Source organism: Ursus americanus, chromosome 2, assembly GCF_024610735.1.
Source record: "Ursus americanus isolate L20-20 chromosome 2, mUrsAme1.1.p, whole genome shotgun sequence".
In the NCBI taxonomy this organism is placed as follows: domain Eukaryota; kingdom Metazoa; phylum Chordata; class Mammalia; order Carnivora; family Ursidae; genus Ursus; species Ursus americanus.
Window position 1 is genome coordinate 88,744,263 of NC_142128.1, and position 27,126 is coordinate 88,771,388.

A 27,126-nucleotide genomic window follows, 5' to 3' on the forward strand; every position below is an offset into this window, starting at 1 on the left:
AGTTAAGTAATCTCTACACCCAGTGTGGGGCTCAAACTCACCACTCTGAGATTAAAAGTCAAATGCTCTTCAAACTGAGCCAGCCAGGCGCCCCAGACAGTAATGTATGAGGTTTTGCAGGCCAGTTGCAACTGCTCAATTCTGCTGTTGTCAAGTAAAAGCAGCCACAGACATATGTAAATGAGTGGGTATGGCTGTGTTTTATTTATGGACATAGAAATTGGAATTATATATAAATTTCATGTGTAATGAAGTATTATTCTTTTTAAAATTTTTCTCCCAATCATTTAAAAATGTGAAAAGTTATCCTTAGTTTGTGGGCTGTACTGAAATAGACAGTGGGCTGAATTTGGCCTTCCTGCTCCTTATAACATATAAATACCTTCTTCATTATTTTTTATGGCTGCACAGATTTGTAAAGATAAATTATAATGAACTAAACCCTGATAGATTGACATGTAGATGATTTATAGTCTTTTGCTATTACGAATAACGCTGTAGTGACAGCCAAAGTCATTTGCCATGTGAGAGAATATACTATGATTTCTAGAATAGTTCCTGGAAACAGAAGTGTTGAGTCAAAGGGTATATGGCTTGAAATTTTGAGAAGTAGCAACAAATTGCCGTTTCAGAGGTGCACCAAGTACTCTACCAGCAATACGTGAGAGTGATCATTTCTCCACTCTCATGAACTCAGTGCGTTTCCAAGCTTTTGATATGTACCAACCTGGGAGGTGAAAAAAAAAAGTAATTTAGTATAGTTTTCATTTCCTTTATTATAAGTGAAGTCTAATATCTTTTAATCTGTGAATTTTTTGTCATGGATTTTCTACATTTTTCTGGTGGATTTTTTATCTCTATTTATTGATTTGTAGTAGCTCTTTACTTTTTTGAACTTTCTGTGCAAAATTACTTTTTTGGGGTGATATTTTGAAAGACTTTCCTATTTCAAAATTGTTAGATAATCAAGTTCAAGTACTTTTGTGACTTCTCCTTTACATTTGAATTTTTAATCTCTGATTATTTGTATATGATGTTATATTTTATTTATTTTTAAAGGATTTTATTTATTTATTTGAGAGAGAGTGCACAAGCGGGGGAAGGGGCAGAGGGAGAGGGACAAGCATACTCCCCGGTGAGTGGAGAGCCCAATGCAGGGCTTGATCCCAGGACCCTGAGATCATGGTTTGAGTTGAAGTCAGGTGCTTAACCTACTGAGCCACCCAGGAGCCCCAGTGATGTTATATTTTAAATGAGTGCAAGGCATGATACTTAGTGAAAACCAGTGGGATCATACGCTAGCCATCCCCTGTTCACTATATAGTAGAGACCTGCAATTTCACCAGTTATTTATTTATTCACTAAATGTTTATTAAGCAACCACTACTTCTAAGCCATTGAACCCAGTGGGGGATACAGAGATAAATCAGTAATAATCTCTTTCCTTAAGAAAGATTAAGTAATGACCGTAACAATAACAATAACAAAAGCAAATATTTTAAAAATACTTTCTATGTACCAGGCACTTACTTAACATGTTACATGCCTTGTCTCATTTATCTTCATAGAAACCCTGTAGGTTAGGTCCTATTCTTGTTTTATGTACTTACAGATGAGGAAAGTTACTGAGTAATAAAGCCAGGGTTCAGATCTAGGCAGCCTGATGTCTGAGCTTGGGCTTCTAACCATCCACCACACCACCGGTCATACCTGCACCAAAGGTGAGCAGGGGATAGAAAGGGCACTCTGGCAGCTCAGAATGGCTCATAAGGAGCTGGAGACCAAAATATCCTTCATATCTTTATTAATATTTGACTGGTGTCTCATCTCTGGCACTGTGTGAGATTAATATCCTCAGTGTAATTTCTCAATTTCTTCACCTATTCTTAAATTATATTTTTGATGCAAATTTTTGAGCAAAATGGTGATTCCCAACCACTTATTAGTAATTCCCTTAAAAAAATACTATTGTGAACTAGTTTAACATATGAAAAGAGTAGCTCAATGTCATTTTTCTTTGTAGTGGATGTGAAGCTGATTTTCCTAGGGGCGGTGGTTTAAATGTTCTCTGTCTTCTAATAAGGGTGATCAGCTGGAGTTACCTCATTAGTGACTTCCTGTCCAAAAATCCCATGATTTTTGAGTACTAAGGAAATTATTAATACCAGGTCAAAACCTCAAATATAAATCAAGCTCTTACTAAATAATTCTGAAAATTGAATGAAAGATGAGTGTGTGTCTGTGTGTGTGTGTTAAAATTTTCATCTTCTGATCTCACCAAGTTAATGGTGTCATTCATTTGGCATATGAAGTTGCTAGTTAACAAACACTTGGTAGTTAACAAGCAATTAGCTACATAATATTAGGTGGGGCAGGTTAACAGCTATGTATCTTGGCTTAAACATAGTAGCAGCTTCTTTCTAGTCACATGGGAGTCCTGGGCAGGTGAACAGAACTCGGCACTGGGGAGGCTGTACCATCTGAGCATCTTCCTTCCCGCCAGCCCGATGGGGAAAGGGGCAGGGAAGATTGGGCAACGGGCCTCCAGGAGCCAGACACGTTACCGGCACACATCACTTCTACTCCCATTCCACAGCCTGGACTCAGCCACTTCTAGGGACAAGGGAGGTGGGGAAATGCAGTGCAGGAAGGGGAGCACGGGTTTTGGTGGGGAACTAGCCATCTCTGCCACAGTTGTAAAAAACAAACGGTTCCTTTAACGCGCCCCCAGGAGTATCATCTTGCTACCTGTATTTTGAAGCTCAGCCCTTGGGGTGAGGTGCTTACGTTCCTGAAAGCATTGTGTGATGTCTGCTATAGAGATAAGGCTAACTGGAAACTATGTTTGAGGGGCAGCTAATAGCATAATGGATTTGATCAAGTGAAGGCTGGAGAAGGGACATCTTGCAGAGAAAAACACACCAGTTAGAGCCCATTTCCCCACTGCTCCTCTGTCGCACTCGCAGATGATGTTCTGAATCTTCCTGGGAGCCCAGCCAGTATGGCTCAGGGGCGGCCTTACCGGAACACCGTCCCATGCTGTCGGTAGAGGAAGGGGAGGAGGGCCATGTTGAATACGATGTGCTTTTGTTTTCAGGAAGCCTTGGAGTGGGCCATGAAGAACCACCTGTGGGGCCACGCCTTGTTCCTCTCCAGCAAGATGGACCCGAGGACCTACAGCTGGGTTATGAGTGGGTGAGTGAGCTGGCACTGGTGAGTGAGGGGGCCGGCAAAGGAGACCAGTGAAGCCAAGAGGCCTCCCCCCACCAAGGGAGGAGATGGTGGGGAGAAGTGCAGGATACCCTGGGAAGCCCCCCACACCAATCATTCTTCCAATTTCCCTTTTCTGATCTACACGCAGGATATCACTTCTCCAGATTCTTATAACCTAGACCTGGACACATTCTTTCTACCCGCTTGATAAATAAACACTTTAATAATATTTCTCAGGGTCTGTTCCAAAAATTACGTAGGTTTCTACAATCTGTTCGTTCTCGTTGGGAGGAACTCTTCTAGAATGTTCCATCAGTGAAGGAATAGGTGACCACTCACAGTTAACTGACAGGGACTTACACCTGAGAGTTAGGAGTTGTCTACCACTTAGTCTTGCAGTGGGGAATGTGGGCACTGAGAGGAAGGTCAGGGTATGGGGGAGCAGGAGCTGTGCTAGGAACGGGCTTTATAGGACTGGGGACTGGATGCGGCGGTCTTCACCTAGGGCAGGGGGACACGACGAGACCCAAGGGATGTGTTTAGTCAGAGATCATGGCAGCACACCGATACCAGGAAGAATGACCAAACCAGGACGAGACAGGATGGGAGGCTGACTACATGGCCAGGAGTTTGGGATAAGGAGGAGCGAGTGGGGGAGCTGGGTGTCGGGGCGCTGGAGAAGGAAGGGTTTCTGAGGAAGCTCCTTGGGCTGCAGCCAGATCCCTGGGAGGCAGGGACAGACTTGTGGCGGGGGTGGGGAGGGCTGGGGGGCCCTCCCGGAAGAGGCAGACTGGATCCGACAGGGAGAAGGATGTTTCTCTCCCTGTGGTGGTGGAAGCTGTGACGCTGTGAACCTCTCAGCTGAACTCAAGTTTAAATTGGCCATAAACTGGCTGTTGGGCCATTGGCTGAGAAGATCGCACCTGCCTTCAAGGCTGTCACACTACCCTTCTCCATCCTTTCTACCCTAACCCTCAGTCTTCCCAGGGACAAGGAACGGCTCTGTGCACTTCATTATGCTCAGGGTGGTGGGGAGCACTGGAGTTTTACTAAGATAAGCACTCCGAGCTCACGAGGCAAGGGTGCTATTAAATAAAAGACCATGTTCTGAGGGATGATTCTCCTTTGGGCTTTGGAAATGAACATCCCACAACCCCACGGTAGAGCATACATCTCTGCTACAGGTTTTTGCCTTGGGCCATTGATTTTTGATGGGGCCCAGTGAATTGTGAAGAATATCTCTTACTGAGTATGCTTAAATCTCAAATCAGCGATAGAGCTTATTATATCCTTGTTAAGCATATCCCACAGTTCGTCATCAGCAGGATCATTTCTGGTCCCTGCTCTACGCCTCTTTGGTTACGGGAAATGGCTATTTAGTGCTTGTGAGTAAAAGCACTGCAGAGCGGGACTAGGCTGGAGCCAGAGAAGCCAGCCCTGAGAGCTGTGGGCGGGGCACGAGGGGCTGCTGGGCGGTGGTGGGGAGTCCAGGGGGACCACTGTGGAGGAGGGGCCCGTGGAGAGGAGGTTTGGGTTAACTGCTGGGGCTCTCCAGGGACCTGTGCAATGTTGGGGCATCATTTCCGTGACAAAGGAAGCCTAGAGAAATGGGTACTCAAGAGTTAGGGCATCAGTGCCGGAGTGCAGGAAGTGGGGTATGTGGTAGAAGGAAGAGCCTGCAAGCCCCCCAAAAGTGGGAGTAGAAGAGGCACAACTGAGAAACAAAGAGAAATTCGTGTTCGAAAAGAAGCTGCTAAAATCAAATAGGAATCTATGGGAGCTTCTGTGCCACTGGCAACGGGTAAAAGGCTCTCTTGGCTTGGTCCCCACTAACGGTCACCTCTCCCTGCAGCTTCACCAGCACACTGGCCGCCAACGACCCGCTGCAGACCCTCTTCCAGTTCATGTCGGGGAGGATCCCACAAGCAGCCACGGTACTCTTTGTAATGGGACCCCTTCATACCCCAGCATCCTAGGGGTTTAGGGGTGGGGACAGCTCGGGAATGAGGTGATGACTTTAAGGATTTTTATTTTTAGTTTTAGAGGGGGGAGGGACAGAGGGAGAGGGAGGAAGAGAGAGAAAGGGAGAGAGAAAATCTCAAGCAGAGTCCCTGCTGAGCACGGAGCCTGACTCAGGGCTTGATCTCATAACCCTGAGATCATGACCTGACTGAAATCAAGAGTCAGACTCTCAACCGACTGAGCCACCCAGGTGCCCCAAGAAGTGATGATTTTAAAGACTAAACAGAAATAATAGTCGTTAATCACCTACTGTGCACTTGGCCCTGTGCTGAGCACTTTGCTTCATATTATTTCATTTAATGCACAGAGGTAGGAATTATTGTCCCCGTTTTGAAGATGGGGACGCTAAGGTGCAAAGGTGTAAAATGACCTGAAATCACAGAGCCTGGAGAAGTGGAGCCAGGATTGGCTCAGGTCTGTCTGATCCGAAGACCTTGCCCGTTTCACGATAGCACAGCTGCCTGCATTGCGTGCGTGGAGAGAGCGCCCTGTTCCCAGGCTTCCTGCGGCGAGGCTCCCCTTCTTTTCCACCGCTGCACGCTGAGCCTGCAAAGCTGCACGTACTCGATCTTACACGTTGTATGGAGTTGGGTATAGCTCAGGAGAAGCCTGAGGCCAGCTTGATGTTTTTCCCATGAAAGCAGACTTGAGCTTTTTGCCCCAAAGTATCCTTTATCCTTGAAGTCAGGAACTTTATTAGGATCTATCTTGGTGTTGACTGTCTGGGTCAGTTTTTTTTTCTCGGTACACAGCATGCTCTTTTAATATCTGCATTCATATTTTGCAGGTCAGGAAAGTTTTCTTGAATTATATCCTTCAGTATTTGCTTTGTTCCATTATTTTGGTTTTCTTTCAGGAATTCCATGGATTTCTTGTGTATATATATATATATATATATATATATATATATATGCACATTTCATATGCACAATTTCATATGTATATGAACATATACTTATATACATGCAGATTATATGTATATCACTTTCTCTTTAACAAAAATATCCTTCCTTCCTTCCTCCCCTCCTTCTCTCTCTTTCTTCTTCCTCTCCCTCTCCTCCTCCTCCTCCTCCTCCCTCTCCCTCTCCTCCTCCTCCTCCTCCCTCTCCTCCTCCCTCTCCTCCTCCTCCTCCTCCTCCTCCTCCCTCTCCTCCTCCTCCTCCTCCTCCTCCTCCTCCTCCTCCCTCTCCCTCTCCTCCTCCTCCTCCTCCTCCTCCTCCTCCTCCTCCTCCTCCTCCCTCTCCTCCTCCTCCTCCTCCTCCTCCTCTCATTTCCATCCTGTGTGCCCCTTACTGTGTTTTCATCAGTGTCTTCATTTTTGGGCTCTTGCCATTTTTATCTTGATTTCTTTGATTTTTCTTCCACTTCTTCCCTGAACTTTGCAGGTCACATTTACCTCTTCCTCCTGTCAGCTGTCTCTTTCTTGAGCTCTTATAGCTTAGCTTTAGGCACTTCCTCCATAAGAAATTGTTTTATGATTTTACTTAAACTCATGAGGAAACGTTTGCTGATACTTCTTTGTTTCGTGGTAACATTTTTCCAGTGAGTGTTCTTTCTCCCTTCCGTTTATTTTTTCACGTCACTTCCCTCCTTTTGTCTTTATAGTGAGTGTGTACAGATTCTGTCCCTGGGCCAACTGTTTGGGGTAGGTCTGTGCTGGGGAGGAGCCAGGGCCACACTGCAGGCTACCTGGCTTTTCCCACAAGATCTGGAGTGTTCGGTGGGTGTCTGTGTAGCCATGGCTACTCCCCAGCCGGTGGAGACGGCTGTGGGATCTTCTCCTTCTGGAGTCCCCTTTCTGCTTCCTCCTGAACTCACCTCTGGTCAATCTCTACTACTTTTGGCAGCTTTTTCTCGTATTTCGAAGTTTGGGTTTTTGCTGACACCTGGGTTTTAACGAAAACGGACTTCACACTTCTGCTCTTTTGTTCTTCTTATTGCTTGGGGACAATTCCTAGAAAAGAAAAGCAAAATGATGACTTTCCTCAAGGCCACTGGCTATACGGGACCACCGTGTGCTCACGAGTCCGCTGAATGGCCGTGCCCTGCCGTGAAATTGCATCACATCATGTAGCAGGAAATGACGTGACCAGCGTGCGGCCCATTGGGTCTCCCTGCAATGGTAGAGTTAGCTAAATGCTCCCTGCTTTTTAGGTGAGAAAACTGAGAAGCCAGAGGTGATGTGCCCACGCAGTATTTGAGCCTAGTGTTTGAGCGTTTCCTCGCATCGTGGCATCCAGTAAGAGGCGAGTCTTTAGTTACTGGGAATGAGTGGAGAAAGCATGGCAACCAGAAAACCCAGACGTGGGCTTCCATCACAGCTTTAACCAGAGCCTGTGCCTTCTCGCTCTGTGAACTTGGCCTTCTTACTCAGTCCCAGAGTGGCAGGCTGTCCTCTTTGTGGGCATTTTGATGCCTCACCAATAGAGTTATTGTGAAAATTAAGGAGAAGAGAATATCTGAACACAAAAAACCCACCATACTTGACCCATTGAAGTTGGTTAGGTGTTCACTCTCGAGTGCTCTTGCTCTCCATAGATCTGCCTTCCAGTGAGTGTTTTCAAATCACCTGGGGAAGAGACAGAAGAATGACTTCTAAGTGTTCTTTTCAGCAAAAGGATTTTTCTTTTGCTTGTTCCTTTAGTTCCAGCAAGAAAGGGCCTGGCTGACGTGGGGATAATAATAGCGCCCAGTGCATGTGATTGCTCGCAGGAGAAATGCTTAGCACTGGGCACGTTCCTGGGCAGAACGCAGGGAGTGAGAACTGCTGTTCTGGTGATTTATTGTCCTCATCCCCCTCATTCACACTGCATCACCCAGATAAACAAAGAGCAACCAGAAAATGCAGTTGGATAAAGCATCTTTTGTTCCTTGGGATAATTACAAAGACCAAATAATTACAAATTGTTCTGACCTCTAGATCTTAGCTATTACTGTCCATCTCCTGCTCTACCCATTCTGTGTAACAAACTGGGAGATGGACTGGTCTGCAAATCCCCTCTTTCATTTTGCGGGGCTTCCGTCTTTGTGTGTGTGTGTGTGTGTGGATTTGTACTTATGTGTCATTTATAAAGAGCAAACAAACTAATTGCGAAGCATTGTGCTATGTGCTTTACCTGGCTATCTCATTATCAACACTAACCCTTTAAGTAGAAATGATGATCCCCATTTAAGAGATGAGGAAAAAAGGTTTTGAGAAACTTGCTCAAGGTCACAGAGCTAGTAAGAAGCAACCCGTGTGGCTCAGTCAGTTGAGAGGCCAAATCGATTTTGGCTCAGGTCATGATCTCAGGGCAGTGCGATGGAGCCCTGTGTGGGGCTCTGTGTTCAGCGGGGAGTCTGCTTGGAATTCTCTCTCTCTTCCTCTCTCCCTTTCCCTCTGCCCACTCCAGCGCCCCACCCCCTGCGCTCTTGTGCTCACTCTAAAATTAATAAATAAGTCTTGAAAAAAAAAAAAAGAGGAAGAACTCCAGTTGACTCCAGGGCCCAAGTTGTTTCTGTGATGTCATATGTTTCTTTATTGATATTTCCTGTCCTGAAATTCCCCTTCATTCAGGAGAAGGGAGGTCCAAGCCCCACCCTTTGTGTGGGGTATTTTCCCTCTTCCCCCACCCCCAGTAGGGCTCTCTGTGGGCACCCTGCTGCCCCCTTGTGGAGCTCTGCTGCTCCTGCGTTGTCACTGGAGGGGAGGGAGCACAGCCCTCCGCTGGAAGCAAGATGAATGGGGACTGGGTGCTGGGCAGGGCCACCTGGCCTGCTTTTCTCATCCTTTGAGTGGCGAAAGGAATTGAACTTCTAGGGTTGTTGTGAAAATCAACTAAGGTGATGTGTGTGAAAGGCCTTTGTAAAACCAGAAAACATAAGCCATGCGGTAAGGTATTAAGGGCCTAGGATTCCCCTGACTTCTGACTAATGTGGATTCTTCATATGAGTCAAGGATGTTCGGTCTTCCTTCTCCCACTGAAACATCAGGGTTTGTCTTGTTTTGTTTTTCTGGATGTTGTCCCTTGCTGTTGGGAATGGGGACACCGGGAAGAAATTTGAAAATCAGGAAGTGATCAATAGTGTCATTTTATTTACCTACTTCCTGATATTTCTATGACTGTATGTATGTGCATGTGTTTGTCTGCCTACCCATCCTTCGAGGAATCTTGCTTTTTAAAAGGAGATCTCGAAATCAACGAAGGACAGCTCCGCAGGCGGGTGTAAGCGTGCATTCCCTGAACTCCAGACTAGGAGATGGACAACTTTCTTCTACACTCTGGCTAGTGCTACATTAGTCAGTAAATCTCCCATTTGGTCTGCTGCCTTTCAGTGCTGTGCGGACAAGCAGTGGGGAGACTGGAGGCCTCACTTGGCTGTGATTCTGTCGAATCAGGGTGGGGACCCGGAGCTGCTTCAGCGAGCCATTATCACCATGGGGGACACCCTGGGTAAGCAGAAGGCAGACCCTCCAACCCCGCCCTCTTCTCCTCTAGGCCATCTCCAGGCCAGCTTTAAACATCTATCCGTGGGCTCTTAGGTGCTGTGCAGGGCCCGAGTCTGCACCGTAGGCTCTCCTCTGACCCAGGAGCCTCCATGTTTGGGGGACAGAAACTCCAGGGAAGGGAGTGTCATTCCTGCCTCTGTTTCCCAGAATTTCTGCTGCAAGCCAGTGCAGTCCAGGGCCCCAAGACTGGGGTCGTGCTACTGTAGGAAGCAACTCTCAGCAGTTGGCTTTCTATCCTTGGTCAGGTTCCCCTGAGGACGGAGTTAACCCTGGGGAACCTCTGCTCCTATTATGGTTAGTCGTACAGGGACCCAGCTCAGCCAGATAGCAGACTCCATCTTTGCCTGAACTACCCTGGGTCATTGTGTAGTCTGCACTTGTATTCTCTCAGGGAACGTGGCCTTATAAACACTTAGGGGCTGTTGGATGTTCCAGATCCGTGGTTCTCAAATTTGGTCAAGGAGCAGAACATCTAGAAATCATATCGTCTTTGTAAACTTTGTGACACAGCGCCCTGTTAGACTGAAAACAGCTGTGTGTAAGGTTTGCCAAGTCAGCTGGCAGGTGGCTCACACTCGGTCAGAGGGGGGAGTAGGTTTTGTTTAGTCCTTCCCGGGTGCCAGGCTCTGTGCTGGGTACTTTACCTACTTGAATTAATTCACTTTTGAGGTAATGGGAAATGTATGCGAGAACATTCTGGAAATGGGAACAGGTTGGCAATTATTGTGAATTTTATGAGCCCTGGGAGAAGTTTACTATTGTTTGATTTCAGTAGGAGAAGCATTAGTGCCCCAAGAAGCCTCATTTAAAAAGGGCTCCTCCCCCTGGCCCGCATCTTTGCTCAAGTGCGCGCATCTGCTCCCTTTCACCCTCAGGAAGGACTAACATGCCTAGCAAATTCCCAATCACAAATACGTGAGGGGAACAGGAATTAGAGGCCTATTCTGGCCTAAGAGAACTGAAATGGAATGATGTCTGAAGCTAAGAATGTGGGTGGGAGGGGGCGTGTGATTTGGGGCATGTGAATCCTGATGTGAGTCGTTCTCCCCCTTCACTCCCCTGAGGACTCTCCCCTCTGATCCCCGAATCCCCTGCCATCTCCCTCCCATCCCGCCCAGGGAGTGGGTCCCCACAAGGCATGCTCTGTGACTGGGGCTTGCTCTCCTCCTCCTGCAGCTGGGAAGGGGCTGGTGGAGGCCGCTCACTTCTGCTACCTCATGGCTCACGTGCCCTTCGGCCACTACACCGTAAAGACAGACCATCTGGCCTTGCTCGGCAGCAGCCACAGGTGCGTGGTCTTCTGGGGAAGGGAGAGAGAAGGACATTTTCTAGGGGATTGTTTTAGCCGGTGCTGGGTTTCACGGCTCCCTTTTTCACTTTTTTGTGTGAATTTTAGCAGCTGCTGCTCCCTTCCTCTGGGTCTTTTCTGCAGGGGGCAGGGCAGGGAGGTGTCGAGTGGGGACCGCATCCCGCCAACAGGGGGCCTCAGTCTCCAGTCCTGCTCCCCCAAACTGCGTGTGTGCCCCTGGGGTGTCTTGTGCCCCTGTGACCACTGGGTGGCACCCTGGCTCCATGAGCAGAGGTCACCTCTTCGGATTGGGTAAGACAGGGCGGCTTGCTGCTCGCTCCGTGTTAGGCAGCCCTGGGCCTGGCTCAGAGTCGGCCCTGGGCCGAACTGGAAATTGGAGGAAGTTTATGCTTACTCCTTACACCCCTACACTGACCTGGTGCACAAGCTCTAAAAGTCCCACCTGTTACTCTTCTTTGCTGGCCGTAACATTAGGATCCTTGTGATCCCGTAGACAATGAATAAATGGACAAAAAGTTCTGTTTGCTTCCTAGCAGTCCTCTGTGCTCTGGATCTTTCTTCTCTCCCCTCCCGGTCATAGTTAAGATTTCCAAGGCTTACACTGTGCCATTTTATTTGCACTATTTCCTTTAATCATAAGCTGTATTTTTAATCTTCACTTAATAGAGGAGGGAAACCAAGGCACAGAGAGGTTAAATAACTTACCTAAGATAGCACAGCTAGTGTGGGGTCACGCTGGACTTGGAACCCTGGCCGTCAGGCTTCGAAGCCCTGACTGATCACTGTTGGGCCAAGCGGCCTATCTCTGCAGAAACGTACAGTCTTGTGGCCGGCTCTCTCCAGGCGTGGTCTCTGAAGGTGTCTTGTTGGCTTGTCGTATCCCAATCTGTGCCCAATGCGGCAAGAAAAGCGTGGGGTTCATTCGTCTCTCTCCTATGTTTGTATCCCACGAGGGCATTTCTGGAGATAGCAGGGAGGGACCGTGAGCTCAGCTACCACGGCAAGCTGTCGGGGCACGTGGAGGGGTCTGCCAGCCCCTTGCATCCCATTCACTCAGCCTGCTTCCTCCTTGGCTGAATGAACACCCAGCACAGGGGCTGTCATTTGAATTTTGGCTCAGTTGTCCTCCCCTGTCTGGGCTATGCCTTCCTTTCTCGGTGCTCTTGGGGCCCCACGTCACTCCCTCTTCTCTTTTCTTCAGGCCAGGAGTGGCCTCACACAGGTGTGAGGGCCTTCAGGGCACTAAGGTTCACTCTCAGCATGTTTAAGGGACCACCCACTGCCCCGCTGAGGTGGGATGGGGAGCAGCTTGCCTTAGGGGACACTCCAGCAAAGAAGGGGGAGGACCCCCTTTTTCTGCAGTCTTTGCTCCCCAGCACCTTCTGTTCCATCCCCAACCTCAAGAAGGTGGAGCGAGAGGAGGCCAAACCTTTGCTCTGGAGGCCCAGAGCGGCTTCCCTGTCTTGGCCGTCCTGGGGATCAGCCCAGGGCAGAAGCTCTACCGCGAATGGGTGTAGCTGGGGTGACTACTAGGATTGAAACTCCTCCCCTCCCATCCCTCCTCAATTTCTTTCATTATTATTCCCTGGTTTTAGTCAAGAGTTTTTGAAATTTGCAACGACCGAGGCTATCCAGAGGACGGAAATCTTCGAGTACTGTCAGATGCTGGGCCGCCCCAAATCCTTCATCCCTTCTTTCCAGGTAACCGAACGCACGGAAGGCCGCTGTCTTCGCGGCCCATGCCCGCCGGCAGCTGGATTTGCAGCTTGGCTGTTTGGCACAGAGTCACTGTGAAGTCACTGACAGCACTTTTCCTCGTTAGCTTGAGCATGGGAAGAGTTAGGATATCTTCCGAGGTCTCCTAAAGGTCTGCATTTTAAGATACGAAAGCCAAACAAGGCAGCGGTCCCTCTGCCGGAGGCTCCTGCCTCCTGCCTGACAAATGGAAATCGGCTGGTGTCCTGGGACCCGACCTCACACCTGGTCTGCAGCAACTTCTGCTCCGCTCTCTGCAAACAGCTCTCCCTTCTCCTCTGCCCCTTGGCCATCCTGCAGGGGGTAGAGCCTGGGGGCCCAGCCCAGGGGCTGCCCAGTCTGCTCCCTCTGTCTGACCTGCTCCTCCCATCTCTTTTGGACCCCTCTGTCTTCGAGCTCTGGAAGTTCCTTCCGGCTCTGTCCCCGGTCCTCTCCCTTCCTTCTTCCTCTCGGGGCTTCTGCTGTGCGGGTGGCGTGCACGCGGGTTCTCCTCTCTTCTCTCAGCGCCTCTGCTGGATGCCGTGTTGTCACCTCAAATTCATCAAGACTCCTTCAGTGCCTGTCCCTGGGGTGCACCCAGCCACACACACACACACCCCACAGCACAAAGTGCAAAACCAAACCTTGAAAATGAGTGAATTAGTTATGATAAGGTAGTGACCCCATTAGTACCTTCTTTCGGTGTTTTACCAAAGCCGTGCCGGACCAGCTCCTTCGAGAACAGTCCTTTCATCTCTCTCTCCCTTCTTGGGTCATCTCACCTTTCAGTCACTTCTGGGCTGAGAGTAAGGGGGTTCACTAGTTTTAGTGAGTGCGCTCTAGGGGTGGGCATAGTGCTTTTGTGTTTTTAGAGTATTATTTCTCACCCCGCGAGGTGGACACGATTACCCTCCCTTCCCAAAAGAGGAAACTGACGCTCAGACGACTTCCATACTATTGACTCCCATCTCTTGCATACCATTTGTTCTAAGACCTTTACATGGATTATCTAATTTAGTCTTTACAACAGCCAGGGGGTAAATGGTATTATTATTCCCATATTGTAGTGAGGAAACTGAGGCACAGGGAGGTGGGGTAACCAGCCCAAGGTGGCACACCCAGTGTGGAGCTGGGATTTGACCTTGGACCTGTCTGATTCCCAGACCCTTGTGCTCCATCTTGCTCTGCCCCTCATGCGTCCGTGAATACCTACCTGCCTCTCTGAGTTAGAGTCATTTCTTCTTCCTTTCTATGTCCCCATGGTGCCTGGTCTGACACCCCACCTGCTCCAGGCTTTCCAGGTGGGTGGGCTTCCTGATAAGAAGTAAATAGTCCGATGCATTTCGATGGGGACTCAGTCTATGGAGACTGAGCTGATGGTGACTCCCATCCCTCTCGAAACGATGCAGGACCTGCAGGCTGGACTTGAAATTGTGCCCAGACCCAGATAGAATGCCCCGAATGGCACGAAGCCCTCCTTGATATTTGGATGCCAGAGTTAGCAGAAGCTGGCAGTCAGCTGACTTCCAGGAAGTCTTATCTACATTCCTCTCCTTCTATGCCTGCCTGGATGGACTCATCACTGGCCCTGTTCCTCTTCACAGGTGTATAAGCTCCTTTATGCTTCCCGTCTGGCAGATTACGGCCTTGCGTCCCAGGCCTTGCATTACTGCGAAGCCATTGGCACGGCCCTCCTTAGCCAGGAAGAGAGCAATCACCCTGTGCTATTAGTAGAACTCATCAAGGTGAGCTTCTCAAAGGGTTCTTTGCAGGTGTTTTATCTTCGGTGTTCAGAGAAAGCTATCGTAAAGCGGCTTAGACTCCACATCCCATCTCCTTTGAACATGCTGGAAAATTGGAGCCCATGGCTGTCTTTGACCATGTACGCATGCCCAGGTGTGATAAGCACAGTCCCGACACCACACAAAGAAGCAGGCAATGGGCAGAGGGTGGTGGGATCGGGAGACGAGAAACCAGGAATGTGCTCGGCCAGAAACTTCTTGCAACTGCTTTTCTGGGACAGTAAAACTGCACGTTATTCTAATTATCAATGCTGGACTTGGAAAATATATTTTAGTGATTAAAACAGGAAATGATCCTTATTAAAATGCTTTTAAATGCATGGAATATTTTATCACATGTGGGATACGTTTAAAAAAGAAAACAAAAACAAATCAACTTTTAGTTCCTGGGGAAGAAAACAGGGGAATAGTTGTTCCAATTAACTGAAGAAAAATCCATTAGCTGGAGAGTACAGCAGCCCACTGTCAATTTTTGCTTTGCTTTAGATGAGGCCCGAGTGTTGGATCCTGTAGCCAACGACCCATCTGTAGTGCCGAGCCCCCTGCCCATGAGGGGTCTGTCAATGGGCTGGCGGTTGTAGCGAGCTCAGGGACCTGGAATGGAGGAGCTGGGAGGTTTGGGGACTTCATAAGGGAGTAGAATCTTGCAAGACAAAGTAGTCCCTTGACCAGCAGTGAGGGCATCACTTGGAAGCTGATTAGAAATGCAGAATCTCAGGCCCCACCCAGAATTCTGGGATCAGAATTAGCATTTTAGCAACAGTCCAGGTGGTTCCCCAGAGCACGGAAGAAGTTCGGGAAGCCCTGCTAGAGCAGACAGCCTTGCAAGGATGCAGAGCTGGGTAACAGTTTCTTCTTATATCTCATGGAGTAGCTAACACCAAGATGGGTTAGTTGTTTATTTATGTTGCAATTTCGGGAAGGTACCTGCTGAATTTGCTACCTCTCAATTATTCTTTGTAATCTAATTTGCAAGGGAGTGAAGACTGTCTTTCCCCTCTTCCCTTGTTGCTTCGCTCCCCATTGTCTTTCTATTTCTCCTTTCCCCTCTCTTACGTTCACCCCTGACCTGGCTGGAAACCTGGCACAGCTAGCAGAGAGACTGAAGCTGTCAGATCCCTTGGTTGTAGAGAGACGCCGTGGAGACAGGGACCCGGAGCCAGCCTGGCTGGCTCCCCTTCGCCAGCGGCGCCAGGAGCTGGTGGTGAGTGGGGCTGGAGCCGGGCCAGGGGCTGAGACCTTTGTTTTGCTCTTTGCTCCCCTAGCACCGAGTAGGCAGGCACTGAATGTGGCAAATCCCTCACCCCATGGAGGGCCCTGAAGTCCCCTGGTACCCACGAGGCACATGTTGACCCGGGCAGGGGAGGTGCTCAGCCTCCCAGCTGCTGCCTCTCTCTCTCTCTCTCTCTCTCTCTCTCTCTCTCTCTCTCTCAGGTGGAAATGGTTTCCTGTGTCTGCCTGTGAGACCCTGGGGCCCTCTTGCCGATCCCCCTTGCCACCCTTCTCTGTGGTCCTAGAGGATACATTTTATGACCATTAAAGCTTTCATCTCTCTGTTAGGAACAATGGATCACAGTGGACCCGTGTCACTTTCATGTAATGTAGGGCAATTGCTTAAAAGATTTCCAGGCCTTTCCTTTTTGTTCTGACAAGTGCAGAAGCTGCTGGCAGTAATTGTAACATAATTGGAACGGGGCTGCCTCCATTCTCTTTCTTCTACTGTCTCTGAAGACAGGACAGGGTGGATTTTTTAAGACACACACGGCCCTGACTCCTGCCATGTACTGTGCACACAGGACACCGGGCCATGCGGTTTAGTCCCTTCCACTTGCGCCTTCCTCGGGGACATGATGGATGGTGCTGGTGTCCTTGTCCCTGCTGGCTCTGAGCAGGGCTGAGGCCTCCCTCCTGCCGGTGTGCCTCTCCCACAGCCCTCGGCATTCAGGCGAGGCTCCCCTACTTTGCCACTGCTTCTGAAGTTTCTTTTTGACTTAATTTTAATTTTTTTTTAAAGATTTTATTTATTTATTTGACAGAGATAGAGACAGCCAGTGAGAGAGGGAACACAAGCAGGGGGAGTGGGAGAGGAAGAAGCAGGCTTCCAGCAGAAGAGCCTGACGTGGGGCTCGATCCTAGAACTCCAGGATCATGCCCTGAGCTGAAGGCAGACTCTTAATGACTGAGCCACAGAGGCGCCCCTTAATTTTAATTTTTAAAAATTTTTATTTATTTATTTTTAAAGATTTAATTTATTTATTTGAGAGAGAGAGACAATGGGGGAGGGGCAGAAGCAGGGTCACCGCTGAGCAGAGAGCTGGACATAGGGCTCGATTGCAGCACCCCAGGATCATGACCTGGGCCGAAGGCAGAGGCTTAACTGACTGAGCCACCCAGCCACCCCTTGACTTAATTTTTAAGCCATTGTTCCCTGTTCTTGCTTTTCTTTGTGTGGCTTAAGAAGATTTTACTTTATTTTACTAGCACACGGTAGCAGGAGACACTGGGGACCTTCGTTCTGCTCACTCCGCTATTTCGGGAGCCAGAGGATCCGCAGGTACCCACGCTGATGACCTGACGCTCAGCCCCTGATCGTACGAGATGCAGAACTTAGGAAACACTCGTGCCCTACCTGCGGCGCTTCCTTCCTGTACCAATCCGACCCCCACAGCTCCGGCCGGCCACAGCCATCCCGACACTTCTCAGTTCCCGCTTATGAGAGTTTCCGTCCCACAGTCAGGTTTTAATACTCTTTGTATTGGGCTGTGACCCCCTGGTTTCGCCGGCCTTAGCAGCTTCTCCCCAGCTCAGTGGGTTTCCTGAGGCCAGGTGGATTGTCCATACTTCATGTAGGTGTTAGGGACACAGGAAGATTTTTTTCAGCTATCAATGTTGATTTTTGAGCATTTATTTGCTATACACATGTGACACCTGGTTCAGAATGTTTTCAACACATCCCTCCCTTCCCCTCAGGCTGCCTCTGGGCGCTGGGTTGGACAGAAAGTATTACACCCAGCTGGCTCTGTGCCCTTTCCTCCAGCTACCCCCATGGTGGGGTCAGGACAGGGCTTCATCTCTCTACTTCTAGCCATTTCCCACCCTTTAGCACTTCCTTCATGGACGAGCAAGGGGAAGGCAAGGCAGGCAGGCCTCGGTTTCTGTGTCTGGGCTTTGCCGCTGTGTCACGGAACCTGTGAAGGTCAAGGACGGGAGGGGAGCCAGGCTGGGTGTTTCTGAATGCCAGTTCAGCTAGGAACTGTCTCTTGTCACCCAATTGAGCATGTGGGTCAGCAGCCCCAGCAGCCCCAGGACCTTGGGCCCGTCACGGCACATGTCCACACCGCCGTCCAGCTCGTTGGCAGAAAGGCAGAGCCAGAAGGAATACCGCCAAACTCGCTTCCAGGGCCGATGCTCTGAGTCTTTAAAAGCAAAGCCATGGTGTCTGTGGTCTGATTCGGGTTTGAACTGGAAACTGTCTACGTTTCAAACACCCAAGTCCATGAGGAAATCCTTAAAGGAGAAAGTTTATCCAAAAGTAAAAATGTATGGCATTAAACAAGGTGGTAATTCCTACCCTCCCGATGCACTAATGCACTCGTTCAAGGCTAGGAGATCGTACGCGGGAGTGAGGGCAATCATTTTGTCAACTCTAAGTCATAAGCAGTGAGACGTGTTACAATCACTGCTGGGTTGTACTTGTCATTACATTAATGGCAGCCACATCAAGTGGCCTGTCTTTGTGACTTCTTTCCAAGGAGGATGTGGGCAGCAATGGTCCTGGTGTGATGGGTCCATTCTAATGCTGTATTTCAGGTCTCAGCTCTTCCTCTTTGCCCTATGTCCTTAGAAAGCACTTTCTACCATGATCTTTCGGGACGTCAAAGCGACTCAGGAGCCCTTGCGGACCGCTCAGCCTTGTGGCCAACCCTGGAGCAGACGGCCCTGGCCCAGCCCAGCCCACAACAGCCCTTTCCCCACCAGCCCAGCTCCCACCCAGAAGGAGGAAGTGTGGGGCAGATGGGGGTCCCAGTGCCTCTTTACTCAGTTTCTGGAGCTGGTGGCAGCCTGGCAGTGACAGGGACTCCTGGAGGAGGAGCTTGGGAGGAAACCCAGAAGATACACCCTCCCCTTGGTAAGACTGGGGTGAGGAGTTTTGAAGGGGAGGAAGCAGAAGAGGGAGGTGGAGGGACCAGTAGAAGAGGGTGGGTCAGAGCCGATAAAACCCTGAACGGCAGGTGTGTGCCTGACTGTGGGCCTACTATGTGGCAGTACTTTGCATGCATCTGAGGGACACTGCTCCCTTCCTTTGCAGTCTGCCTCTCCGCGGGGACAAGCATAACAAGGCCAGTAGCCATTCCTCCCGCCCTCCTCTTGGATGCATAGTTTCTAGGAGAGAGGCTGCAGGGTGGAGGAAAGAGGGAAATGCCATCCTGCCCCCAAGAGCTCACTGTTAGGGGTTGCAGGCAGAGGCCCACTCTTCTGTCCCACTCCCCAGAGTGGTGATGGGACACAGAAGGGCTGAGCATGGTGAGCAGTGCTGAGCAACACCACGCTGGCCACCAAACAGGACGGTTAGATCTTCGACTTCTGGGATAACGGCCTGCCCAAGGCAGGAGGCTCAAGCGGAGGGGAGGGTCGGGAGGATCCCCGTGATCCAGCTCCACGTGGCCCGGTTTCCACGATTCCTAAGGAACGGCTTGGTTCAGAGGCCAGGTGACCAGCATGTCTCGGGGCAGCTGGAAATGAGAGGGTTTTGTGTGTGGTCTTCGCATTTCCGTGACCCACGTGGGGTCATGGGCTTGGCCCTGCAGCCGCTTGGCAGTTAGAAAAGCTGACGGTGTCCCATTCCTCCTTCCAGTTAGATGGGAAAAGCACAAGTTCAAATCACAATGTTTGTCTGTGTTTCGTGCCACAGGAGAGAACACAGATTCTCAAGGAAGTTTCCAGCATCCTGATGGTCAAAAGGTTGTTTCTCAGCCCCAGGTGAGAGGACAACCCCAGCAGATGCTGACGCCTACCCAAGGCTTCAGGTTTTTTCCAACGGCCCAGATTTCTTAGTCATGTGCAAAGTCCTTCCTCTGCCTGGCACCTGCTCTCCCTTCCACACTGCACCTTGTTTCTTCTTGTTTCTTTCCACACCAAATCCTAGTGGGATTTGGGAACCCCTAGTGGGAACATGAGAAGGGGCGCCATGTTCTTGTTTATGTTCAGTCCACCAGCCAGTGTCCATGGAGGAGGGGTGGTGGGGCTGAGTTTCGTTTTGGCCTCAGAGATCTCTCACGCCCTCTGCTCACTGTTGTTCCAAACGCTCTCCACGCCCTGTCCTGTCATGGGGGACTTTTTTTTTTTTTTTAAGATTTTATTTATTTATTTGAGAGAGAGAGTGGGAGAGAGAGAATGAGCAGGGAGGAGAGGGAGAAGCAGGCTCTCCACTGAGCAGGGAGCCTGACTGGGGCTCAATCCCAGCACCCTGGGATCATAACCCGAGCCGAAGGCAGACACCTAACCAACTGAGCCACCCAGGGGCCCCTCATGGGAGACTCTTGATGCCTTTATTGTAATTTTTACCTCACCTTTTTTCCAAGAAGGATCTAAGGCAGCTGTGTATTTTCTCCTCAGTTAGGCTGGAAGGTCTTAGAAGGGGTCCTGGCTAACTGATCATGTTAGCTAGCTGTCCAATGAATGCACCCTTCCCCCAACAATCGGTATTTGAGGTGTTCTTCAGCTTTGGCCGGCTGGAGGGTTTCACTGTATAAATTTCATCAGATAAATAGTGGTTACATCGTATAAATGTCTCAAGTAGTAACGGGGCTGCAGGACTTAAAAAACTTTTATGCTTTCCTTATTTTTTTCTGACTGAAAAAGTAGTACATTATTGTTACAGAAAACTGTATCATAAATTATCAATGAAATATCACTCATGTTTCTAAAGGTGTATATAAAACTTTATTTTCTATTGTTATTAATACCATAAAATGAGGTTTTCCATGTCATTCATAAATTATTTTTATTTTTATCTATTTACTTATTTTATTGTTATTTTATTTATTTTTAAACTTTATTTTATTATTTGAGAGAGAGAGAGAGAGAGTGAGCCTGAAGGGGGGAGGGGCAGAGGGAGAAGAGGAAGCAGACTCCCTGCTGAGCAAGGAGCCGGATGTGGTGCTTCATCACAGGACCCCAGGATCATGACCTGAGCCGAAGGCAAACACTTAACTGAAGGAGCCATCCAGGCGCCCCTATTTTATTATTTTAAAAAGATTTATTTGATAGAGCTCGTGAGTGAGTGTGCAGGGTGGGGGAGGGGCAGAGAGCCACTTAAGCAGACTCCGTAAATGGTGCTCGATCTCACCCTGAGATCACCAGCTGAATGGAAACCAAGAGTCAGATGCTTAACCGACTGTGCCACCCAGGTGCCCCCAGTAATGATTTTTAATATTGGTATGATAAAGTCCATTGCGTGAAAGCACCATCATCTGTTCTTTCGTTCACTCATTCACAAATCCCAAGTTCCCCTGTGACTGCTGGGGACACACAGGGAACCTACTCTCATGTGCTTCTGTTTGGTGGAGGTGACTTAAATAAGCAACTGTGTGCATGAGGGATTTTACTTTAGATGGGGTGGCCAGGGAGGTCTCCTCTGGGGAGGTCTTGAGCAGAGGTCAGAATGGGGGGGCAGACAAGGTGAGTTAAGTGTCTGGGGAACAAGTGTTCAAGGTGGAGGAAATAGCAAGAACACAGGCTCTGAAATGGGACTGACTTGGTGCCATGAAGAAAGAGCAAGGGACCCACTGTGTGTAGAAAGTGGGGAGCAGTGGGCTGAGAAGCAAGGCCAGAGTGATAGAGGCTGGATCACACAGGACTTTGGGGGCCACAGGGAGGAGCTCCAGGTTTCCCACATAGCTAAACATTTCAAGTGTCTCTCCTCCTCTCTCTGTGAATCCCCTTCCCTTCCCCTCACGTATCAAACACAGTGCTGCACATTCTAGTGACGGACATGCAAGACTTGTCTATTTCTTGAATTACTCAACCAGGAGAAATTGCTAGAAGGAGAGTCAGACTGCTGAGGTTTGAATCCTTGCTCTGCCATTTACTAGCCATGTGGCCTTAGACAGCTTGCCTAATCCTTCTGTGTCTTGGTTTTCTCATATGTAAAATGGGATGATAATAACCCACCTCACAGGACAGTTGTAAGGATTAAACAAATCACTATATTTAAGTGCTTAGAACAGTGTTTACTACCTAGTAAATTCTATACTCAGAATAAAAATTGAAGCTTTTTCTAGGTTTGCCAAAGTATTTTCCAAAGGTTGTACCATTTATGCTTTTTTGGAGTATAAAATGTGAATATAACACAAAAGGACAAATGTTGTGTGATTCTGCTTTTAGGAGGTATCTAGAAGAGGCAAATTTATGGGCAAAAAGAGTAGAGGCGACTAGGGGCTTGGGGGGAGGGGAAAACGGGGAGTTAGTGTTTGATGGGCACATAGTTTCTGTTGAGGTTAATTAAATGTTCTGGAAAAGGAGTATTAGTGGTGGTTATACAACATTGTGAATATACTGATGCCACTGAATCGTACACTTAAAAATGGTTAAATCTGTGAATTTTATGCCATGTGTATTTTCCCACGCACACAAATATAAAGGCACATGGTGGATTTTGCTTTTCTCTGCTGCATTTTTCGCAGTTGACCTTGAGCAAGTCTGCTAGGAATGAGCTCTCGGATGAGTGAGGGTCAATCTCTGTCCTTTCGGGTGTGTGGGTACTCGTGAGTGCCCTCTTCCTTTCCACCGGTGACCTTCCACATCCTCTGTTCCAGGCCGTGGGATACTTCTGGAACTCTGTTCTGGGGGCGGGGGGGGGGGGGAGCATGGCGGCCGAAAGCCCATAGGATTAGGGGATAATACGAGGACGGAGATTGGGCTCTGGGCTTGTTCTGTGGCCTCAGCAAATCATTTCTCCTAGCTAAGCCCGAGTTCCTCATCACTAAAATGTGAGCCTGTAAGTCTATCCCACTGATTTACTGAGTGGGGCTGGGGAGGGGGAACACGCGATTTGCCCTCATCACCTGTCAAGTGCTATAAAAACATTTGTTCTTATTTTCTTGAATTCCAGGTGCCAGTGATTCCCAGATCACGAAATAATTCTCAGAGTTCCACTGTTTCAGTCAAGGAGGATGAGGAGGAGTCCTCCGATGAGGCAGATAAAAAATCTTCCCAAAGCCCGGCACAGAAGGAAAAGCCAGGAGACGGGAAAGAGAACACGAGGGTAGAGGGTTTTGTTCTGTGGCCACTGTCTCCTTCCCAAATGGTGTGGGCGGCAGGGTTGGGAGCCTGGGCTTTGGCTGGGCCTCTGACTCCCCACCATAATGCTGGGGTGGGCCTGTTTCCTAGTCAGCGGGAGACGCACATCCGTAGGCCCTAAACCTCCTGCTTTCCCTTCCAGAGCTCAGGGTTTGGCTGGTTCAGCTGGTTTCGCTCGAAGCCCACCAACAGCGCCTCTGCGTCTGGAGAAGACTCATCGGACAGTCCCGACTCTGAGGTAAGTGTGAGGGCCGAGGGCAAGGACCCTTCCCCTCCTGTGGGCCCGTCGCAGGAAGTTTCCTCAGAACCTCGGAGGCCCGGAGCTGGCATCTGGCAATTGGCAAAGGCCAACTGGGTCTTAAAAATTAGGATGGAGAATATCAACTTCAGGGCACCAGTGGTGGTTTGATTCTTGAGCAGGGGAGCGGCCAGAGGGTTTTGGGGTGGCAAGTGGAGTTTTGGGCTGAGTCCCTGGCAGCCGGTCACAGGTTGAGGCCACTGTTGTGGGCATGAATTTGTTAACAACCAGTACCCCCAACACTGCCTGTCTTTCCCCATGATACAGGAGACCTCCAGAGCCTCTTCTCCCCCTGAGGCTGGCCCTGGCTTCACACCGACTTCTCTCCCAGAGCCCCAGTCTCTGCCAGGTGCCAGCACCTTGTCCGGGGCCACAGGTACCGCCAACCTCATGTCCTCTGGGTCTGTGGGCTCTCTGTGCTCCTCGGGCCTGGAGGGTACCTTCTGAGAGTGGGGCCTCTTCAGCTCGGAGCAGTGGAAACAGCTCTGACTCATTGCTTTCTAGGCGAGGGCGAAGTCCGAGGATCGGTGTCTGGTGGGGGAGCAGCTGAGGGCGCTGGGAGTGGAGGCCTGTCTGGGCCTGAGGTGAGCAGCGCACGGGCTGGAGCTTAGGGCCCCCAGATGCCTGCGTGCGTGAGGACTGAACATTGAGTGTGGGCTGGAGGTGCCACCGGTGAGGGCAGAAAGCTTCTGTAGTAGTCCGTTAGGGCCACCATGATGAAATGTCACAGACTCCAGCTTAAACACAGTGATTTCCTCACAGCTCTGGAGGCCGGAAGTCTGAGGCAGCGTGTTGGCAGGATTGGCTTCTCCTGAGGCCTCTTTCCTTGGCTCATAGATGGCCATGGTTTTCACGTGGTCTTCCCTCTGTGTGCATCTGTGTCCAAATTTCCCCTTCTTATAAGGACACCCGTCATATTGACTTAGGGCCCCCCCCATGACCTCATCTTACCTTAATCACCTCGTTATTTTTCTTATTTTTATTTTTTTAAGATTTTCTTTTTAAGTAATCTTTACACCCAACATGGAGCTTGAACTTACAATCCCGAGATCAAGAGTCACATACTCTACTGATCGAGCCAGCCAGACACCCCCTTAATCACTTCTTTAAAGACCCTACCTCCAAATACATTCTGAGGTACTGGGGGTGAGAATTTCCACATAGGAAGTTTCGAGGGGACACGATGCAGCCCATAACGACTTCCTTAGGTGAAGTCTAGAGAACGGCCTCTTTCCCTCTCCTGGAGTTCGCCAGCGACTCTGGCAAGGACTGTAAAAAGTTCTTGATGAATCGTCCACACGGTACGGATTTCATGCCGATTGCTAGGAAAACATTTTTATTTTCTTGCGGCTGGGTTAGTGCACTCTTGTAGTATTTTAGGCCTTTCAGAGAATATATGATATTACTTTTTATGATGCTATCAGGATAATTGACTGTGGCTTTTTCATCTCATGCTCCGGGTACAGCAGCCCCTGAGCCTCTGCGTTGGCCTCCCCAGACCCGGGGTTGGCCGTGCCCACTTGAATCATGTTTGTGTGCTGAATTCTCTGAGGTCTATCAAGGGATCTGCATCCCTTGATCAAAGTTGACACTCAGGGACACCTTTGATGTTCTGGAATCAGAAGCGGCAACCGAGAGGATTTTCTATTATTTTCCATCACAGGCTGTTTCCTCTGAGCTTTACTTCAACCCTGGTGTTCTGCTTCCCCCAACCCCCTTGAAAGGAAGTGTTCCTCTCTACAACCCATCTCAGGTCCACCAGGTAAGGGAGCCCTGAGGAAGAGGGGTTAGGAGCACAAATTTTGGATGATGGCAATCCAAGTTTATTATCCTAGTCTGCCGCTTACTGTGTGTGGGTTCTTGTGCAATGACTTACCTCCTATAAGACTCAGTTTCTGCATCTGTAAAATGGGGTTAGTAGTAGCCACCTCGCAGGGTAGCTGTGAGGATTAAATGGGAGCATGTGTGTGAACGGCCTCACACACGGAAAATGCTCAGTCAATGTCACTATTATTCATCACTCTTGACTTTTCACAGGTCTTGAGACTTTGAGAGACACATAGGTGTTGGTACCAGTGGTGTGGAAATACCATCACTCCATCCTGGGGGTGAGGGGATCACTGCAAACTTCAAGAGAAGCTGAACTCCCTGCCCTTCAGTGACTTGGGGTAGATTGGTTGCTCTAATGTACCCATTTGGCCTCACCTCTTAATAAAATTGAATTTCTCTTGCCATATTTAAGAAGTGCAGGTGTTGGGTGAAAGTAAATAATTAGAAGATCCCCAGGGGAAGCCAAATGCAGCTTGAGTGTTCTAGACTCAGGATACCCTAGCTCAGCCCAAACAGCCAGCCCTGGATGGAGTCCTGCCTGGGGCTATAATCTCATGCAACCTTTGTTCTCTTCCAGCTCTCCTTGGCTACTAGCCTGAACCGACCGAATCGCCTCGCTCAGCGCCGCTATCCAACCCAGAAATTATGAGAATAGCCACCCGTCCCAGGCTGGTCTCCTTCCTTGATTTCCAGCCCCTCTGCCATACTGGGGCCCCCAACAGGGTTGTGCTGGCCTATTGCTTCCACTGGGAAGCAACAGGCTCTTCCAGGACACAGCTCAGTCCAGTCTCTGAACAGTAGCTTCAGAACGATGGCTAGTACCACGTCGGATGGAAAAGCTGGGAAGGACAGCAGACTGGAGGTGAGCGGGGTGCCATGGCGGGAGCATTCAAGATGGTGCCTTCAGATCCTCAGGAGAGTCAAGCCAAAGAACCCCTCGGCTGGAATCAAGGCAAATCTGGTGGGCTCTGTGGCAGGAAATTATTTGAGGGAGGTGCCCAGAGCGATATTCGTGACTAACGTTGACGCATTCCTCAGTCTTAGTTATAGACCAGTTCCCGGCTCTAGTTAGAGAAGTTTATATACTGAAACTTGATTATTGCTTCCCAGCAGAACTCCCTCCTCAGTGACATTTCAGCAGTTTCCCTCTTGGTCCTAGTTTTGTGCACATTTTTATGTGCTTCAGATTAATTATATTTCTCTCACTTTCTTAGCTGGTCCTATTTTTTCACATTCTGGCATCTGGCTATCAAGTTAGATTGCTGTAGGCATCATATTGTCATGGTAACTACTGAACCTAATGATGCAGATGGATGGAACATCGGTGTAATAAATGATGGGAAATGTTTCCCAAAAATCCACCCCTTCCATAAGAGAGGCGAATGAGTGCCCGATAGTGTTAATACCGCCCTTCCTACCTCAGGCCTTTGCAAATGGACGTTGGGAGGGTCCCTGGAGCCAGAGGGAGGAGGGGACATCTTGGAAATTTCCAGTTCTCTTTTCAAACCCAAAATAGGGATGACTCTTGCTGTTTGTCAGATTTGCTGAAAATTGCTCCTCACAAAGAAGGTTTTTCTATGTGTAATTGTACATACAGGTTTTGTACTCTAAGGTACTACAGTCTGATGTTGATGGCGATTAAACCAGATAATTTTATAGCAAATGCTTGTCTCTGGCTGATTTTTTGCAGAGGGAGAGGGCACACTGAGCGCTCTCTACACTGAAGTGCTTCTAATAATGGTTTCATTGTGTGATAAGGTGCGTAGAGCTGGAAAGAGCCCTTTGTTAACGAAGAATCTGGGGACTGATCCTCTTCACTTCCAAGCCTGCTCTAATGTTATTTTTTCAATTTAGAAAATATGGACAAAAGCGCCTCTGATGCAAATCAGTCACTCCATTAACTAAATATTGCACTTTCTGTTCTCTACAAAGTTTATTCATCTCTCAGATTAAATTAGGAAATGTATGCGTAAGTGTTTTTGGACTGAGAGGGCCCTCGGTGAATGCCGTCGTTGCCTTACTTCCCCTAGAAGACCGGGCTCCTTGGGTTCGGTGCGCTGACACCCAGTGGCGGTACTACGGAAGCCGTGTGCGAGTTTCGGAGGAACGGAACGGTTTTGACTTGGAT

At 49.1% G+C, this 27,126-nt stretch overlaps 2 protein-coding genes across 2 annotated transcripts in view; both read left to right on the forward strand.

Annotated features, from left to right (window-relative positions):
- SEC16B (SEC16 homolog B, endoplasmic reticulum export factor) overlaps window positions 1–12,620 on the forward strand; it is a 28,474-nt gene extending 15,854 nt beyond the window's left edge. Inside the window, 5 exon segments of the mRNA XM_087858641.1 lie at window positions 3,102–3,195; window positions 5,066–5,147; window positions 9,551–9,668; window positions 10,901–11,012; window positions 11,014–12,620. Coding sequence (XP_087714767.1) covers window positions 3,102–3,195; window positions 5,066–5,147; window positions 9,551–9,668; window positions 10,901–11,012; window positions 11,014–11,113 — 506 coding nt within the window. The 3' untranslated portion in view covers window positions 11,114–12,620.
- A 1,406-nt stretch (window positions 12,621–14,026) lies between these two features.
- Window positions 14,027–26,661, forward strand: LOC148110677 (protein transport protein Sec16B-like). Its single transcript, XM_087866085.1, has 12 exons — window positions 14,027–14,068; window positions 14,467–14,512; window positions 15,664–15,773; window positions 17,051–17,123; window positions 18,414–18,698; window positions 19,482–19,549; window positions 22,683–22,835; window positions 23,013–23,108; window positions 23,436–23,544; window positions 23,673–23,752; window positions 24,832–24,930; window positions 25,576–26,661. Exons 1-12 carry the CDS (start codon window positions 14,027–14,029, stop codon window positions 25,645–25,647), a joined length of 1,233 nt encoding a protein of 410 aa, XP_087722211.1. The 3' UTR covers window positions 25,648–26,661.
- Window positions 26,662–27,126: the final 465 nt, after the last annotated feature.